The 17,535-nt window shown below is 39.4% G+C and overlaps 1 protein-coding gene across 1 annotated transcript in view; it reads left to right on the forward strand.

The window, feature by feature from the left end:
- CDH11 (cadherin 11) overlaps positions 1-17,535 on the forward strand; it is a gene marked incomplete at both ends in the record, with an annotated part of 46,554 nt that overhangs the window by 17,886 nt on the left and 11,133 nt on the right. Inside the window, 4 exons of the mRNA XM_079724397.1 lie at positions 2,821-3,074; positions 9,343-9,479; positions 10,320-10,453; positions 10,682-10,799. Of these exons, the coding sequence (XP_079580523.1) occupies positions 2,821-3,074; positions 9,343-9,479; positions 10,320-10,453; positions 10,682-10,799 (643 nt within the window). The remainder of the gene's footprint in view (positions 1-2,820; positions 3,075-9,342; positions 9,480-10,319; positions 10,454-10,681; positions 10,800-17,535) is intronic.

The following is a 17,535-nucleotide window of genomic DNA, read 5'->3' on the forward strand; positions in this document are numbered from 1 at the left end:
TTTCCTTAATAAAATCTCACAGTTGGATTTGGTGTTTTGTGTGTATGTTTCCTATGATTAAATATAACCCCTCTATGATATCTAAACATCATGCTTTTTTTTTTTTTTTTGCGGTATGCAGGCCTCTCACTGTTGTGGCCTCTCCCGTTGCGGGGCACGGGCTCCGGACGCGCAGGCTCAGAGGCCATGGCTCACAGGCCTAGCCGCTCCGCGGCATGTGGGATCTTCCCGGACCGGGGCACGAACCCGTGTCCCCTGCATAGGCAGGCGGACTCTCAACCACTGCGCCACCAGGGAAGCTCCATCATGCATTTTTGAATATTGTTTGTTTGGGTTTTCTGTTGAATTAATCCCCCAGGGAGAATTTTTAGAGGTGGGATTAGTAAACTCAGGGGTATTGAGATTTTTATGGCTTATGTAGTATGTTGCCTCATTTAGCTTTATTTCAACTACTCATAACATGGATATAAAGGTTCACATGGGGGCCTTCCTGGTGGCACAGTGGTTGAGAGTCCGCCTGCCGATGCAGGGGATGCGGGTTCGTGCCCCTGTCTAGGAGGATCCACATGCCGCGGAGCGGCTGGGCCCGTGAGCCATGGCCACTGAGCCTGAGCGTCCAGAGCCTGTGCTCCGCAACGGGAGAGGCCACAACAGTGAGAGGCCCGCGTACCGCAAAAAAAAAAAAAAAAAAAAAAAAAAGGTTCACATGGGAAACTACCTTAAATCCCTTTTGGAAGGAGGCAGGGAATAAACTGTAGGCAAATGCTTAAATGTTGTCCATCCATCAACTCTGTTTCCCATTCAGTCGCAATGATTGGTACACGTGATCACTTGGCATGGTCATTACTGGGCATTGGGGAGGCAAAGATCAGCAAAGATCAATAAGACTCAGTAGAGTCCTTTGGGATGCTCCTCACCTAGCTGGGGTGGGGGATGTGGGACTGCAGATGGGCAACTAAGGGGCCACACATATCTGTCTGGGGGAGATGGGGAGGACTTCACAAGCCTGGGATGAGCACCAGAAGACAGTAAAATCTCACCAAACTAGGAAAGGGCATCCCAGACAAACACCTGCAAAGATCTGGGGAGCTTCACTTGAGATTCAAAAAGTATCAGTCAAACTGCAGCATGACTATACTGGCTTCAACAACAACAAGGTTTTCCAGTGGAAACAATGCTCTGGGTCCTTAGGTATATGTCTAAACCAAGTTCAAAACTTTCTGTCCTAGGAGAATCAACAGGCTACCTGAGATCAGGAAATTTCTTATTACCTGGTCTCAGAATATCATATTCACGTTTTAATTTTGTCTAATAATCACAGAGATTTTTGAGGAATTGCAGCAGTCTCATACCTTCAGCCTCTAAATATCATTTTTTTCTGCTGCTCAGTAACCCAGTGAAGGACAAAGATGCTGCTGAGTCCGGAATGACGGAGCAGCTGGTGACAGATTTTGCTTCAGGAAAAGGGAGTGTTCTCTGACTCTGGGGAGATGGGGGTGGAAAAATGATGGAAAAAGTGTCAAGGGTGTTGAATGCGTTTAACCTTCCTGAAACTGGAATCATTCTCAGTTTAGAGTGCTGGAGAATTAGGTTAGGACTAAGCCCTATGATTATATGCCCATTCAAAATAATACCAGGCGGATGATGACAACATGGTAGGCAGATGCTAGCCTTAAAAGACCCAACTCTTTCCAAACATTTGGGAGTTCAGTATCATCCAGAGTGCTAATTAGAAAGTTCTGTTTCCTAGGCAGGAAGGCTTGTTTCTCTTCTATAATTTTACTTTTCACCCTTTACTGATTGATTCACAGAACCTTGTCTCCTTCAGATTTAGGGAGTGCTTACCATCAATTTCTTAATAATGACAGCCATTCAAATGCTGCTTCTTAATATTTTTTCACGTCTGTGTAAAATCTATATTGTTTATAATTGTTTTTCTTTGAATGGACTTTTTTTACATATATGTATTCTTTTAACAGGGAAGTATTCACACTGTACTATATCACTTGCCATAAGTAGGAGGTAACCTAAAAATGAATGCAGGCAAAACAAAACGATATCATTACATCCTAGCTAGAGAGTTATATCATAGTCTCTTGAAAGGGAGATCAGGAAGCATAACAGGAATGTTAAAAGTTAGCAGTATACCGAGATGTCCTTGATGTGTTTGGGAATGGAAGAATTGGAAAAGGAATAATAGGATCAGTAATTAGGATAATGTCATTCAAAAAACCCACCCACGCAAAATTACCCATAAACCACCTTAAGTCAGTGTATGCGCCACTGCTGGTAAGGGTCCCAGACTTTGAGAAATGTTACATGGTCAGAAACTTTAAAAATGAGACTATCAATATGTTTAAGCCAGAAGTGTGTATGTGTGGAGGGGAGCAGTCATCTAACAAGACATTGCTTTTTTCTTTGCCTGAAATTCATTGACTATTTTTATTACCAAGATTCTTAGTACTTTTCAGAATGGGCTATAACATTTATTTTTGTAATGTCTTAATTCCTTTCCTTAAATGATTTTAGTGACTGAATTGGGCAGCCTTAGTGTGTTCATGGAATGTGGTTCACTTTCAATGATGTGGTCCTTCTGTGTCTGTCATGCTCCTAGAATTACCCATTAAGCACATTCCAAGTTTCAGCAATTGATTTGTCTGATTTTCTAACCAAATGGCTCAGGTAATTGGATATTGAATAAACACTGATTTTCTTCTCTCTTTGAACAACTATTCATGGTGCCCTATAAAACAATCAGGTTTTTCTTTTCCATTGTTCTTTCAAGGAATTGGTTGTCAATCTTCTCTTCTTTCTTGCCAGCCTGTAGATTTTGAAACCAAAAGAGCATACAGCTTGAAGGTAGAGGCAGCCAACGTGCACATTGACCCAAAGTTCATCAGCAACGGGCCTTTCAAAGACACCGTGACAGTCAAGATTGCAGTGGAAGATGCTGATGAGCCCCCCATGTTCTTGGCCCCGAGTTATATCCATGAAGTCCAAGAAAATGCAGCTGCTGGCACTGTGGTGGGGAGAGTACATGCCAAAGACCCTGATGCTGCCAATAGCCCGATAAGGTACAGAGAAATTTATTTTTAAAGCCTGGATGGGGAATTCCAGAGGCAAGAGGTTTTAGGAAATCCCTATAGGAACCAGGTCCTTCAGTCTCAAAAAGGGTCCAAGATATCATTCAATGTAAACAAGATGAAGACTTAGAAGACATGAGTTCTACTCCACCTCTGCACCAACTCTTTGGATAGACTTGTTCAAGCTCCAGAATTTCTGGAGCAGATTTCCCAATGTATACTAGGTGATGTAACCCTAAGCTTTGCCTATCTCAGAGAACTGTGGTGAAGTATAAATAACGATTGTGAAATAATAACAGTAATTCTAATTTATTGAACACCTTCCTATGCTCCAGTTACTGTACTAGGGGTGTCGGATATATAATCCAATTTATCCCCTCAACCTTATTTTCTAGGAATTATTATCTCTTAAATTAGGAGGAAATTGGGGCTCTGCAGGGCAAAGTGACTTAACCAAAGAGACACAGACAGTGAACATGAGGCTCAGAAGGCAAGCTCTGTCTATCTATCTAACTGCTGAGCACTTTGAAGAGATAACAAAGTGCCCCTCAAATTTAGGATGCTTTTATTATCACAAATATACTTTTGTGACTTAGACAAGAAAGCTAGAAAAGCTATTCAGAACCCTGCCTCTCCCGCTCCCCAACCTGAGCTAATGACCAATGAGATTGATGACGAAGATGAGAGGGTGATGAGAAAGAGGCTGAGAAGGAGGCTTGAGTCACAGATTCAAGGCATGTCCATATAGGCCAGAAATGTAAAGTTGGCTGAAACCTGCCCTATCCTGGATTCTAGCAGGTGTTTATTTTTCCATGGCCACTCCCCTAATTCCCTTCTTGCCTAGATTCCTTCCTCTGCCTCCTCATGGTCCCCCTGCCCCCGATCTCCCACCTACCTTTCCATCATCCTGTAGCCAGACTGATTGTTTTAAAATGCACATCCAAACATCACATCATACTTCAGTTAAACAGCAACAACGACAAAAAAAAATCATTGATCAAATTGTTTCCCATTGTCCCCTACTCCAAAATAGTCTCAATTCTCTTACTTGGCTTAAGGCTCTTCTTCGAGCCCCTCCCCCGCAATTCCTGCTGTGTCCTGCTGGTCTCTCCTGCTTTCTGTCTTACTCTCCCTTTTCATCAGACTCTCAGTTGCAGCTAGACTGGGCTACTTCCTGTCCTCTTCTAATTCCTGACCTTCGTGTGTTCTTCCTTCTGGTTGGAGATCTCACTCTCATCCTTTCCAACTTGCTACATGGTACTCATTTTTCCCACCTCCACTTAGGTGTCACTTCCTCTAGGAGTTCTTCCAGGGCACCCTAAGATGGATCAAATGCAGCTTCCACCTCACAGCTCTCACCATACATCACAATGACAGCTTACACTGTGTTGTCCCTGGTACAGTCAAAGAGGGCCAGGGATGTGTCTGTCTAGGTCAGGGATTAATAAGCTACAGCCCACAGAACAAATCCAGCCTCCATCTACATTTTAAGGAATCTCTATACTGCTTTCCATAATGGCTGCATCCTGAACAGGTATCTGCATTCTCATGTTCAATGCAGCATTATTCACAATAGCCAAGATATGGAAACAATCTAAATGTTCGTCAACAGATGAATGGATTAAGAAATAGTGAGATATATATATATATATATATATATATATATATATATATATAGACACATATATATATGTGTATATTATATATATATATCAGACTATTATTTAGCCTGAAAAAAGAAAATCCTGCCATTAGTGATAACATATGTGAATTTGGAGGATACTGTGCTAAATGAAATAAGTCAGACTCAGAAAGACAACTATAGCATATCACTCATATGTGGAATCTAAAAAAGTCTGACTTATAGAAACAGAGAGTAGAACACTGGTTGCCAGGGGCTAGGGAGTGGGGAAAAGGAGGAGATGTTGGTCAGCATGGTAACTATAGTTAATAATAATGTATTGTAGACTTGAAATGTGCAAAGAGAGTAGATCTTAAGTGTTCTCACCACACACACACACACACACACACACATACAGGAAATGGTTTGCTGTGTGAGGCAGTGGCTATGTTAATTAGCTTGATTGCGGTAATCATTACACAAAGTATACATATAGTAAAACATCACATTGTTCACATTAAATACAGACTTTTTTATTGTCAATCATATTTCAATAAAGCTGGGAAGAAAAGTAAATAGATCCGAGTATGAAAAATAATTGCCACGGACAATGGAGTTTTTCTATTTATACCAAAGAAAATGCTGACAGAGCAGAAGGAAGTCCCAAATGTAAATGCTGTTCAGTTGCCTTTAAGTCTATGAACATTGCCCCTTTGGGGAGAAAGGAAGGAAATTACTCTTTTTTGAGCATCTTCTTGGCCCCAGAAAACCCTGCACTAAGTTATTTAAGTTAATCCTCAGACACCCTTGAGGCTGTGATCACTTTAGGGTCCAATAGATGGAAATACTGAGGCTCAAAGAGATGATGTGAATTACCCAAAGTCACATGACCAGTCAGTATTGGAGACTGGATTTTAGTCAAGAGCTGCCTTGAGTCCACTATGAGCAGTTTACTCTCGCTGGGCAGCCACTGATGGAAAGATTTCCCAGGAAGGTTTGAGTACTGTGCTCTCTGTGCAAGAAGATACATCAGGTAACGGCTGAGGAGCTTGGTAACACCTTTAAACTACTCAAAAATGTTCATGGTGTGAATTTAGCCTAGAATATCAAGGTGCATTAGCAGCTTTTTAGAAGAGTGATGATGTAAAAACACATGGAACAGCTGCTCATTACCTTGGCACCTCATTATCTCCAAGGATCCACATCTGTGATTGGTTATTTGGGTCATATTTTCAGTGGAAGCTGTTCTGTGCATGGAGCCACTTTTCATGTCTATAATTATCCAGAGATGCTCACTATGGCCCTTGAACCAACTCCCCTCACCCACTCAGGTCCTCATTCTTAGAAGTGCCAAACAATTCATAGAATAACATTTAAAGGTTTTTATTCAGTGGGTCTCCTAGCCAGACTACCTACTTTCCTGAGTGCTTATCTTCACCTTGAAGGACATTTGTGTCCTTAAACATATGGGTAGGAGGGCCTTATAGTGTCAGCCAAACTCTTAGCTGCTTTGAAATGTTTGCAGCTTTCTTCTCAGACTCTAGCATTAGAGACCTTTTCGTTTACCACTGCCTTCCTGAAATATTCTTTCCTTTTAGCTTCATTGGCAGTAACCTCTTCATGCCTCAGACATACCTGGTGTCTTCACTAGTCTGAGATCCCAGTCCAGGCACTGGGGGCTCCCTGACACTCAGCCTTTCACTTCAGACTTTCTCTCTCTCTGTGTCCACTTATCTATAGAGTTTCCATCCATGCTACTAATTGAATTGAGTTAATGCTCTAAATTTTCTGCCTCTAGGTTGATCTTTCTCCCTGATTCTAATTCTGTACTTGTTCTGCTGTCTGCTCTGCATTTTTACCCACTTCCTTTTTCCTTCACTGGCTCATTCATTAAAAACATATTTTTGAGCCTATACTTCTTGTGACATACTTAAAAAAAAAAAAAGACCGACTCTACCCCTGATTCTGTGAAACCTCTGATAAAGTTGAATCTTGCTCTCCTGGTGTGGCAACATAGCCCTAGTGGAAATTCAACCTCTCCTTCCTGGTAAGTTGACTTTGTATTTCCCAATGTCTCCCTCTCTGTGACACTCAGGCTAGAAACTCTCAAGGACTCTCCCAGCTTCCCACAGATCTCCAAATATCAACTGAGTCCTACTGGTTCTGTCTTTATCACATAGTCTTCCATTCCCTCTGTCGCTTCTATACCTTACTCTCTTATCACCTCACTCCTTAAAAACTATCCGTACATCACCCCCTTAAGTTTCCTCTGTTCCTTCCTCCACTCTCACTAGCTCAGACCACCTTGCCCACCCTATCTTATTCATCACCCTGATAGTCTGAATTCATTTATTTGTTCCTCTGATCAAAAGCCTTTCATGATTTTTCACTGGCTATAGTATGAAAGTCATACTCTGTAGACTGACATCTGATCTATCCACAGCAGCGAGAACCACAAAAATCAGAGCAGCTGTATTTGTTGTTCTGTTTACTATGTGTGAGGCACTAGGTTATGCATCTTCAACATCTATCATTTTATGTAATTCTCACAGATAACCTAAAAGTTAGGTTACTATTAATATTCTAGTTTAAGTGATAAGTAAGCTGAAATTCAAAGAACTTAAGTGGCTTTTCCAGTATCACTCAGAGTATATGTAGCCAAGCATGAACTTGTACCTAGGGCTTTAAAAACCAAAATCCATGCGCTTCACTTCTATAGAATAATACTTGTTAATTATCTATCTTCCTGTGAGCCTGTCTGGTCATGTCAACTAGATAGTAAACTCCCTAGAGGCAGGGAAAAAATATTCTATTATTTTCTCTTTATTTTCACATAGAGCTCTGCTGAGGGTTTAGTCACCGAGCCTCTACTGACATTTATGAGGTGTGGGATAGTTGATCTTCTTTCCTCACTGGGGAAGGGGACTCATCATTCCATTCTCATAGGGAGCTGTGAAGTCAACGATATCATGGATGAGCTCATGTTTTCTATATTGCAAAGTGCTCCTCTGCACTAAATTCCTCTCCCTTGGAAAGAACATGATCTAGAACTGGAAGATCCAGGTTCTAATATTGGCTCCCCCAGAAGCGAGATAATAGACCATTTGCAAATCCCACCATTTGTAAATTGAAGAGATTAAACTCTGTGACATCCATGGTCTTTGCTAATATTCTCTAATATTCTTTGGTTTTATGGCCCTCAGTGAATGCCTTCAGACACATGTACAGTTGGCCTTCTGTATCCATGCATTCTGCATTGATGGGTTCCATGTCGATGGATTCAACCAACCACAGGTCCAAAATATTGGGGGAAAAAAAGTCCAGAAAGTTCCAAAAAGCAAAACTTCAATTTGTGGCACACCAGCAACTATTTACATGGCATTTACATTGCATTAAGTATTTTAGTAATCCATAGATGATTTAAAGTGTACAGGAGGGGGCTTCCCTGGTGGCGCAGTGGTGGAGAGTCCGCCTGCCGATGCACGGGACACGGGTTCGTGCCCCGGTCCGGGAGGATCCCACATGCCACGGAGCGGCTAGGCCCGTGAGCCATGGCCGCTGAGCCTGCGCGTCTGGAGCCTGTGCTCCGCAAAGGGAGAGGCCACAACAGTGAGAGGCCCACGTACCACAAAAAAATAATAGTAATAAAAAAAATAAAGTGTACAGGAGGATATGTGTAGTTATATGCAAATATTATGCCATTTTATGTGAGACTTGAGTATCCATGGGTTTTGGTATCCTCAGGTGGCTTGGATCCAATCCCCCATGGATGCCATGGGACAACTGTCAACACTTATTAAAGCCAGGTCTCCAGAACTTTATCCTGGGCAAGTTATTTTACCTTACTACACCACTCCTCTTGACCCATCTTCTACTTCACCTTGCCCCATAATATTCTGGAAATTATTTTGTCTTTTGTTAGAAGAAAGCAAATTTTCTAGTGGACAGGAGTAGCTGAAACCTTCCAACTATGCTGTTAGGCTCAGCCTGGGGTCATTAAAGTGTGGGGAGAATGCTCTACAAATGAATGGCCAAGCCCTCTTTGCATATTTCACAATGGAATTCAGAACCAAGCTACCTGAGAACCCCTAAAACCAAATAAATTGAATAAATTTACTCAAAATATATCTAGCATTTTCCTTTAAGGAGAAAACTGATTTTTTAGTACCGTAAATGATCTTTGATGATAACTTAAGACTATTTAATATTTCATATGCAAAAATCTGGCAAATGTTCCATACACTTGTGACTTTCTGAGTAGTTTGGAAGCAAGGCAAACCCACTTCCCAAATGCAGGTTCATAAATATTCAGATAGTGGGTGATTGTAGTAAATATGAAGAAATATGCAGCATGTTATTCCATTTCTCAATCAGATATGCAACATATTATTCCATTTCTCAATCAAATATGCTAAACAGCTCTTTCATTCATTGTCCTGAATAAAGAATTCCAATGTGGCAAAATGATTTCTATAAAAGATTCATGTATGAAGTTTGAAAAGTAAATTTGATTAAAAAGAAAACCTAGCTCAAGCAATTCATTGAAAAAGTTGCTTTAAATATAGCATGGAGAAAATATTCAAATATTAAGCTGCTTGGAATGTCTTGGTCTAATTGCCTCATTTGCATTCTGCTTAGGTATTCAATCGATCGTCACACTGACCTGGACAGGTTTTTCACTATTAATCCAGAGGATGGTTTTATTAAAACTACAAAACCTTTGGATAGAGAAGAAACTGCCTGGCTCAACATATCAGTTTTTGCAGCAGAAATCCGTAAGTATTATACTAAGGGTTTTGATTCTACTTTACCAAATATTATTCCTGAGACTTTCTATATATTCTGGAAAATAACAGACAGCTGAGATAGAACAAATTTTTTTTTTAGTCTTAAACATATTTTTCAATCTTTAAAATTTATTTTTGGTCGTCTATCTCGGGAGACATATAAGCAAATAGAGATGTTTTCATTTTCTTTGGCAGAACTGGGTACAGACTTGGCACATGAGCTGATAGCCTGTAGCAGCTTGAAACTCTTAACCACGGCTGGAAGATTCCCCACTTTATCCTCAGTTTTGTTTAAACCCAGAGCAGCAGAATCCTTAGAGCCAAGATTGTGGGTTCTTTTTTACCTGTAGACCGGTGGTTTGCAAACTTGATCATGCAATGGATTATCATGAAAGGCTTGTTGTAACAAAGATTTCCGGATCCCGCCCTCAGAGCCTCTAACTCAGGTCTTGGGTTGGGTTTGAGAATTTTCACTTCCAACGAATTCCCAAATTATTTGATGCTCCTCTGGGGATCCCACTTTGAGAACTGCTGTTGTGGACTACACTCTGAGGGGGCCAGTCTCCATTATAAGCATTTAGAATTAAACCTCAACAGAAAGGGAAAAGTGGTTTATTTCTTACTTGTCTAATGTTGACCTTTATTCTAGGACATCCCCCTCACATTGGATTCGGCATACTTCGGATTTTAGGTGATTTTTGTGCCAACAGTGCCTTTCCCTGCAGGGCCTGAATGAGTGGCTGGAGCTCACTTTTTCCCAAGAGTAACCTTGGACCAACATGGATTCCTCCCTTGCACATGTTTACTGTCTCAATTCTCTCCTTTCAGACAACCGGCATCAGGAAGCCAAAGTCCCTGTGGCCATTAGGGTCCTTGACGTCAACGACAATGCTCCCAAGTTTGCTGCCCCTTATGAAGGCTTCATCTGTGAGAGTGACCAGACCAAGCCACTTTCTAACCAGGTAACGCTGCTCTGCCTTGGCTATGAATAAGCATTTAGAAACAGAGTTTGGTTTTGAGAGCATCAACTGGAGATACTTCCCACTGCCCAAGAAGGCTTCAGAGCCCTGGTTTAGCTCTGGAGCTATGTTCTCTAATTAAAATCAGGCTTCTCAGCCAGCCAGGAATTTTTGAATGAATGATGTGCCAATGTCAGCATGATTTATTTATGGGCCACCTTTCTCTTTCAGCCAATTGTTACAATTAGTGCAGATGACAAGGATGACACAGCCAATGGACCAAGATTTATCTTCAGTCTACCCCCTGAAATCATTCACAATCCAAATTTCACAGTCAGAGACAACAGAGGTTCGTACCAAGGTTCCTGTGCATTCAGAGAAGTAGAAATGGAAAATAAATGTCTTTTATATTGCAGAGCACAAGTATTTCCCCTAATCTTAATAATGCCTTTCTGTTGAAGAACAAACAAAAAATAATAATGCCACCTTTATTTTGAGATATGGGCTCTCTTGGTGCATAGGAATAAGTGAATCTAATTTTATTTTACATTTTTTGTTGTTGTTGGCTTTGATATTCACGAAGCAGTGTGAAAACCAAGTGGGGAGGCTTACAGGGTCAATACGCAAACAACTTCATTTATCTTTTTTTTAAGAGGTTGATACATCCTTAGGGGGAAGCATGGCTTTATGAATATTGATATTAAGTAAAGCATTAAAAGAGATTAGTTCAACCTTGTAAAGTAATGTAATCTTTCAGCTGTCCTTCCCTTTCCAGCATAGTTTTAATGCAATGTGGTTGGGTATAGGGCTTGATACCTAAAGGTAGTTATGGAATTACTGCCTGAAACGCATGAATAAAGCATTGTTTCTCCACTGTAAACATGCAAAATTTGATGCGATTTCTATTTCTCATTTCATTAGTCAAGGAGGTTCTAGACTTGGAATTATTCGAAGTAGTTGTTTTTTGTTGTTGTTGTAGTATAGGCCCAAACTGATGCAGTCCCTTGACAAAGTGTATAGCAGAGCCAAGATCAAAATATAAATTTCTTGACTCCTGGCAAGACTATTTTGGCCTACACCTGTTCCTATAAGCCTGTGACAATGCAGGTCTGTAAAAACAGGAAGACAAATGCCATGGTTTGACATAGGAATAAAATGTGGTCCTTCTGAACACATGTTTTCATTAGACACATGCTAGCTATGTACGAGATTATAGATATATTGCTTTCCTGATGACTGAGATCGGGTTTATAGGATCTTAAATTAATCTAATAAGTAATGTTACTTTAACCATCACCATTATCAGTGTTATCTATGTTACACATACCAGTAACTATGTTCTAAACACCATGCCAAGATCCTTCCCATACTTTATTTAATTTTCTCAACAGCATCACAGGTAAGGATTATTATTATCATTCCCATTTTGAAGATGAGGAAAATGAGGGACAGGCCATTAAGTAAATCAGCCATGTGGGAGTGAGACCTAGATTTTAAACCTGGACATTCAGAGGCTAGAGGTTGCATCCTAAACCACTGTGCCCCATGCTCCTTGGATTTGGGGGGATATGACCTGGCATACTTTATTATTATTTCTTGGACTGATTTGAGCTTTTCATTATGATCCTTATATCTGTGTGTTCATATAATCCCCAATTTACATTTGAGGTCTAATTGCTGGATGTATTCCTGGCAATATCCCTGTTTATCGCTGGACACCTCCTGAAACAGCTGGTGTTTCTAGGCTTTTCTTTGCCAACTTTGCCTCCATCACCTACCTTGTCTTCTTTTTATGTGTGCAATAATATTTAGTTGCTGTTTACCCTCTGAAAACATTATACTAAGACCTATTGTTCTCTAGGGACTTATAAATATTTCACTTTGTCACAGTACTTCGGGAACACCATCTATATTTTCAAGGAGATTATATTACCATGGAGAAGCCAACCTACTGCACAATTTGTTTCCCCTGCCCTTTCCTATAAGAAACTAATCTTTTGTGGAGCTACCACTTTTGCAGGGAATTGCTACTTTTTAAGAAAAATGACTTTATTAACTATGGCAAACAGTTAATGAAAACTCCCATGTTTAGAGCTATTACAGAACTTTAAAGCAAATACAGTCCTATAATCATCATTTAATAGAGTTTCTTTCTACCAGATCCTAAAAGTAATTACATATTGAAGTGATCCAAAAAGAGTAATCACATTCCACAACCTATTAATAGCCTACTGAGTTACCAAATTTCCCAGCTGAGACTGTTTTCCATAGAAAACATGAGATAATGGTTTACAGCATGCTGAGTGAAAGCATCAGATTTCTCTCTCCTTGAGTGCTTACTTCCATTATGCCACGTAAATAATCAGGATTGTGTTTGCCTAAACTCAGCATAAGCGTTCGGCCTCTTTAAAAATATAAGAGGGGAAGCCATCTTAATATACACAAGCCTTTTATTTCATTTTTATCTTACTCCATTCTACAGTCCAAGCTTCAAAGACAACTCAGCAGGCAGCAGGAAAGTAGAACACTGGATAACTCTTCAACATTTGAGTCCATCTGGGGCTAATAATATCAAGAGTGGTGCTGTTTGGGGAAATGAAGAGCTGATCCACCCAGGCTTTGAGACGCATTTACTTTGCAAATATTAGACTTATGGCATCTTTAAAAAACACAAGAAACATGTAATGAATAAGAAAAGTGCAAAGAAAAAAATACTCAGAATAGCCCATCTCATTTATGTAGTTCTTCATTGGATTATAGAACCTGCTAATGGCCATTGTTCCACTTAGTTCCTAAACAGCCCTAGGGGGTAGGCATGTTGGATCTTTTTATCCCCATTTCATAGATGAGGAAAGAATATGAAACATCAGAAGATTCAGAGACTTGCCCAAGGTCACTCTAGCAATAAGTGAATTGAACTAAAATGTCTGAGTGTTTAAAGGGTTCTGTCTCATATAGTAACACTTTATATATTATGAATATAGAGCTTGTGTCTTTTCTAATTAATTATTTTCTTTAAAAATCTTTGTTTACCCCATAATGAAATAACAACAATCTTCAGAAGAGAAAAAATCTAAAAGAAATTCATCAATCTAGTATTCCAGGGGAAGTGTGAATAGAAAAGGACAAACTGTACTTCAAGTTTAATTTTAATCACAGCCCTAGTAATTGTTGTAAAATATATTTGCAAAGAATTTTATAAGTTTATTCTACTGCATAATTAATACATATCCCTTGTAGGAAAATTATAAAATACAAACAAGCAGAACTAAAATTAGAAATAATAAAATAACTTGATAATATACTATCCAGAAATAATCACTGCTAGTTTTTATAGCCTTCCAGACTTTTTCTTGGCATATATTTTGATCTTTAAAAAAGGCAATCATAGGGCTTCCCTGGTGGCACAGTGGTTGAGAGTCCGCCTGCCAATGCAGGGGACACGGGTTCGTGCCCCGGTCCGGGAAGATCCCACGTGCCGCGGAGCGGCTGGGCCCGTGAGCCACGGCCTCTGAGCCTGCGCGTCTGGAGCCTGTGCTCCGCAACGGGAGAGGCCACAACAGTGAGAGGCCCGCGTACTGCAAAAAAAAAGGCAACCATAAAATAATGTCTGCTTTTTTCCCTACATAATAATACATGATATGCATTTTTCAGCATCAGTATACTTATTCAACATTTTTTTCCCCTAAATATCCTCCTAACTTCATTACAAGGGTATATGATATCAGTTGACTATTGTTGTGTAAGTACATTGTTTTCACACACCTTTGCCAAATACCTAATTATTCTTTTAGGATAGATTCCTAGAGTGGAATTACTGTATCAGAAGCTTTTAATACTTAATTGACAAATTGCCTATCAGAAATATTATACCAATTTATAATAGCATCAGTAAAATAGGTAAGCTCCCATTTCCTCACATTCAAGCCAACTCTAGATACTATTATTCTTTTTAAATGATTCACAAAATGATAAGTGAATTATAATCACATATCACATTTAAAATTTTCAATTCCTTTCATTACTAGTAAAGTTAGAATTTTTTAAATAAGTATCGATTCTTTTTTTTAATTGAAGCTCTTTTTATTTTTTGCTTCTATTTATTTATTTATTTATTTTTATTATTTTTGGCTGTGTTGGGTCTTCGTTACTGTGCATGAGCTTTCTCTAGTTGCAGCGAGCAGGGGCTACTCTTCATTGGAGCACGTGGGCTTCTCATTGCAGTGGCCTCTCTTGTTGCAGAACATGGGCTCTAGGCCATGGGCTTCAGTAGTTGAAGCACACGGGCTCAGTAGTTGTGGCTTGAGGGCTCTGGAGCACAGGCTCAGGAGCTGTGGCACATGGGCTTAGTTGCTCCGTGGCATGTGGGACCTTCCGGGACCAAGGATTGAACCCATGTCCCCCACATTCGCAGGCGGATTCTTAACCACTGCGCCATCAGGGAAGTCCAAAATTCTTTTTTTTTTTTCTTTTTTTCAGCCATGTGGCATGTGGGATTTTAGTTCCCTGACCAGGGATCGAACCCATGCCCTTTGCAGTCAAAGCCCGGAGCCCTAACCACTGGACCACCAGGGAATTCCCTGATTCTTTTTTTTGCTTTATAAATCAGCTACTCGTGTCCTTTACCCAGTTTTTGAATTGTATATTCATCAATTTGCAATTGATTTATAAAGTCTCTTCATATTTTAATGCTGTTAACTTGTGACATCATACCTATTGCATAGATTTCTCCAATGTTTCAATGTCCTTTCAATCCTGATTATGCTATGTTCTAAAATATAGACGTTGTGCTTTTTGTATCAGTTTTTCTGCTTAAAATTATTCTTAGCAAGACTTTCCTCATGGAAAAGTGATATCAATATTCACCTAGCTTATCTTCTTTCTTATATATCATGTTTCCCATTTCAATCATTTATCCAATGTGAAATAAATACACAGGCTCCCTTTGTTGGCCATTTCCTAAATATCATTTAAGAAATGGGCATTTCCAATTGCTTTGCAACGCCATCCTTATTTTCACCCACATTACATACTATTAGATTTTTTTTTTGGACTATCAACTCTCCCTATTCTATTTATTCTCATGATAGTATCATATTTTTCTTTAACGGTTGCACACGTATAATATGTGTGTTAAAATCTGACAAGGGTTTTGTCTACATTATTTTCGTTTTATTACTCTTTCTTAGCTTTTGGTTTCTTTGTTCCTCCAGGTATAATTTAGAATTATTTTTCAGGTGCCTGATAAGTATCTTCACGAATTTTATTGAGTTTACCTTAAATTTATGGATTAATTTAACAACTAAGAATTTAAAAATATTCTTCCTATCAAGAAGCATGATCTGACTTTCCACTGATTCAGTTCTCTTTTTATTACCATCAGGAATGTTTTATAGTTTTCTTCATTTTTGTTCTATGCATTTCTTACTAAGTTTATGGCTAGCTACTTTATATTTTAGATACTATTATGAGGTAGATTTTTAAATTATGTATATTTTCTAAGTGACAATTTTTAGTATAAACTATAGCTCTTTTAGTTAGTTCATTTATTATTGGACATTGTTCTAAAGTGATATAACTTCTAAGCTTATTTTCTTAGGTTTTCTAGGGAGACAGCTACATAAAAATTAAATAATAATTTGCTTCATTCTTTTTTAATATTTGGGTTTCTTTTACAAATTGCACAGATTTGCATTTTATATGTTAAATAATAGCAATAATAATGGCTTTACTTGTTACTTTAATGGGGATATTACTTCTAGAGTTTCATCATTAAGCATAATATTGGTTGTTAGGTTAAAATTAAGAAGATTAAAATTAAGATTTGTGTTATGGTGTGTGTGTGTATTTTAGGAAGTTTCCTTTCCATTTTTTAAAAATGGATGTTCAATTTTTAATCACAAGTTTTGGATTCTAACAAAGAGATAGTATGATTTTGACCCTTGACCTAATGACTTGATAAATTAAATTGACATATCCTGATACTGAACCTCATATTTTAAAGTTCCAAACCTCTTATTCTAAACAATGATAAAATATAGAGAAAAGAGCAAGAGTTAAAGATTAAATATTGGCTTTAGCAGATAGTCCCAGATGTCAGCAAATTCCCAAAAGCACATGCAGCAAAGTTAGTTATATTGTGAAAGCACAGCTAATTTTTTTTTTTTTTTTTTTTTTTTTTTTTTTCCTGCGGTACGCGGGCCTCTCACTGCTGTGGCCTCTCCCGTTGCGGAGCACAGGCTCCGGACGCGCAGGCTCAGCGGCCATGGCTCACGGGCCCAGCCGCTCCGCAGCACGTGGGATCTTCCCGGACCGGGGCACGAACGCGTGTCCCCTGCATCAGCAGGCGGACTCTCAACCACTGCGCCACCAGGGAAGCCCAGCACAGCTAATTTTGATAGTGACTATTTCATGACCTACCTGCAGAGGAGCTGTAGCTATCATGATGGCCTCCAAACAGGCTGTCTGACTCTAGTCTTGCCCCCCGTTAACTCAGCCCTTAGTGATAATGTCTTTCTTCTTAAAATTCTTCTATGGGTCTCCATTTCTAGTGGATTTAACTGAAACTTTATAGCCTAGTGAGCAAGAAATGATATGATATACCTCCCATAAACGTTGCATCTATTATCTCCTTTCTCTTGCTACCTTAAAACGTAGGCTCCAGAAACTTCACGCCACCTTTAGTTTCCCAAATATGCCATGCTCTCACATGTCCATGCTTTTGTTCTGTGGATAATGTACCCCCACTGCCTACTATACCACCTCTTTCAAGTCTCACCATAAATGAAGTCTCTTAGGGGAAGCTTCGCTGGACATCCCCAGCCCATTTGGATGCTACGTCCTCTGTGCGCCAGGAACACTGCACTAGCCTCTAGTAGTTTTCTTATCACTCTGCATTCTAAGCATACATTTCCCTGTCTGTCTCCCATTAGAATATGAGCTCTGTGGGGGCAGTACCCCAAAACTTAAGAAAAGTGGGTTAACTGAATGCATGAATTAAAGTGAAAGAGTAGATGGAAAGACATGTAATGTGCTTCAGACATTTCAGGGATTAGTTATTACTGTGGAAAAATGATTATGTTATG

This window comes from Hyperoodon ampullatus (genome assembly GCF_949752795.1).
Source record: "Hyperoodon ampullatus genome assembly, chromosome: 18".
Lineage (NCBI taxonomy): Eukaryota > Metazoa > Chordata > Mammalia > Artiodactyla > Ziphiidae > Hyperoodon > Hyperoodon ampullatus.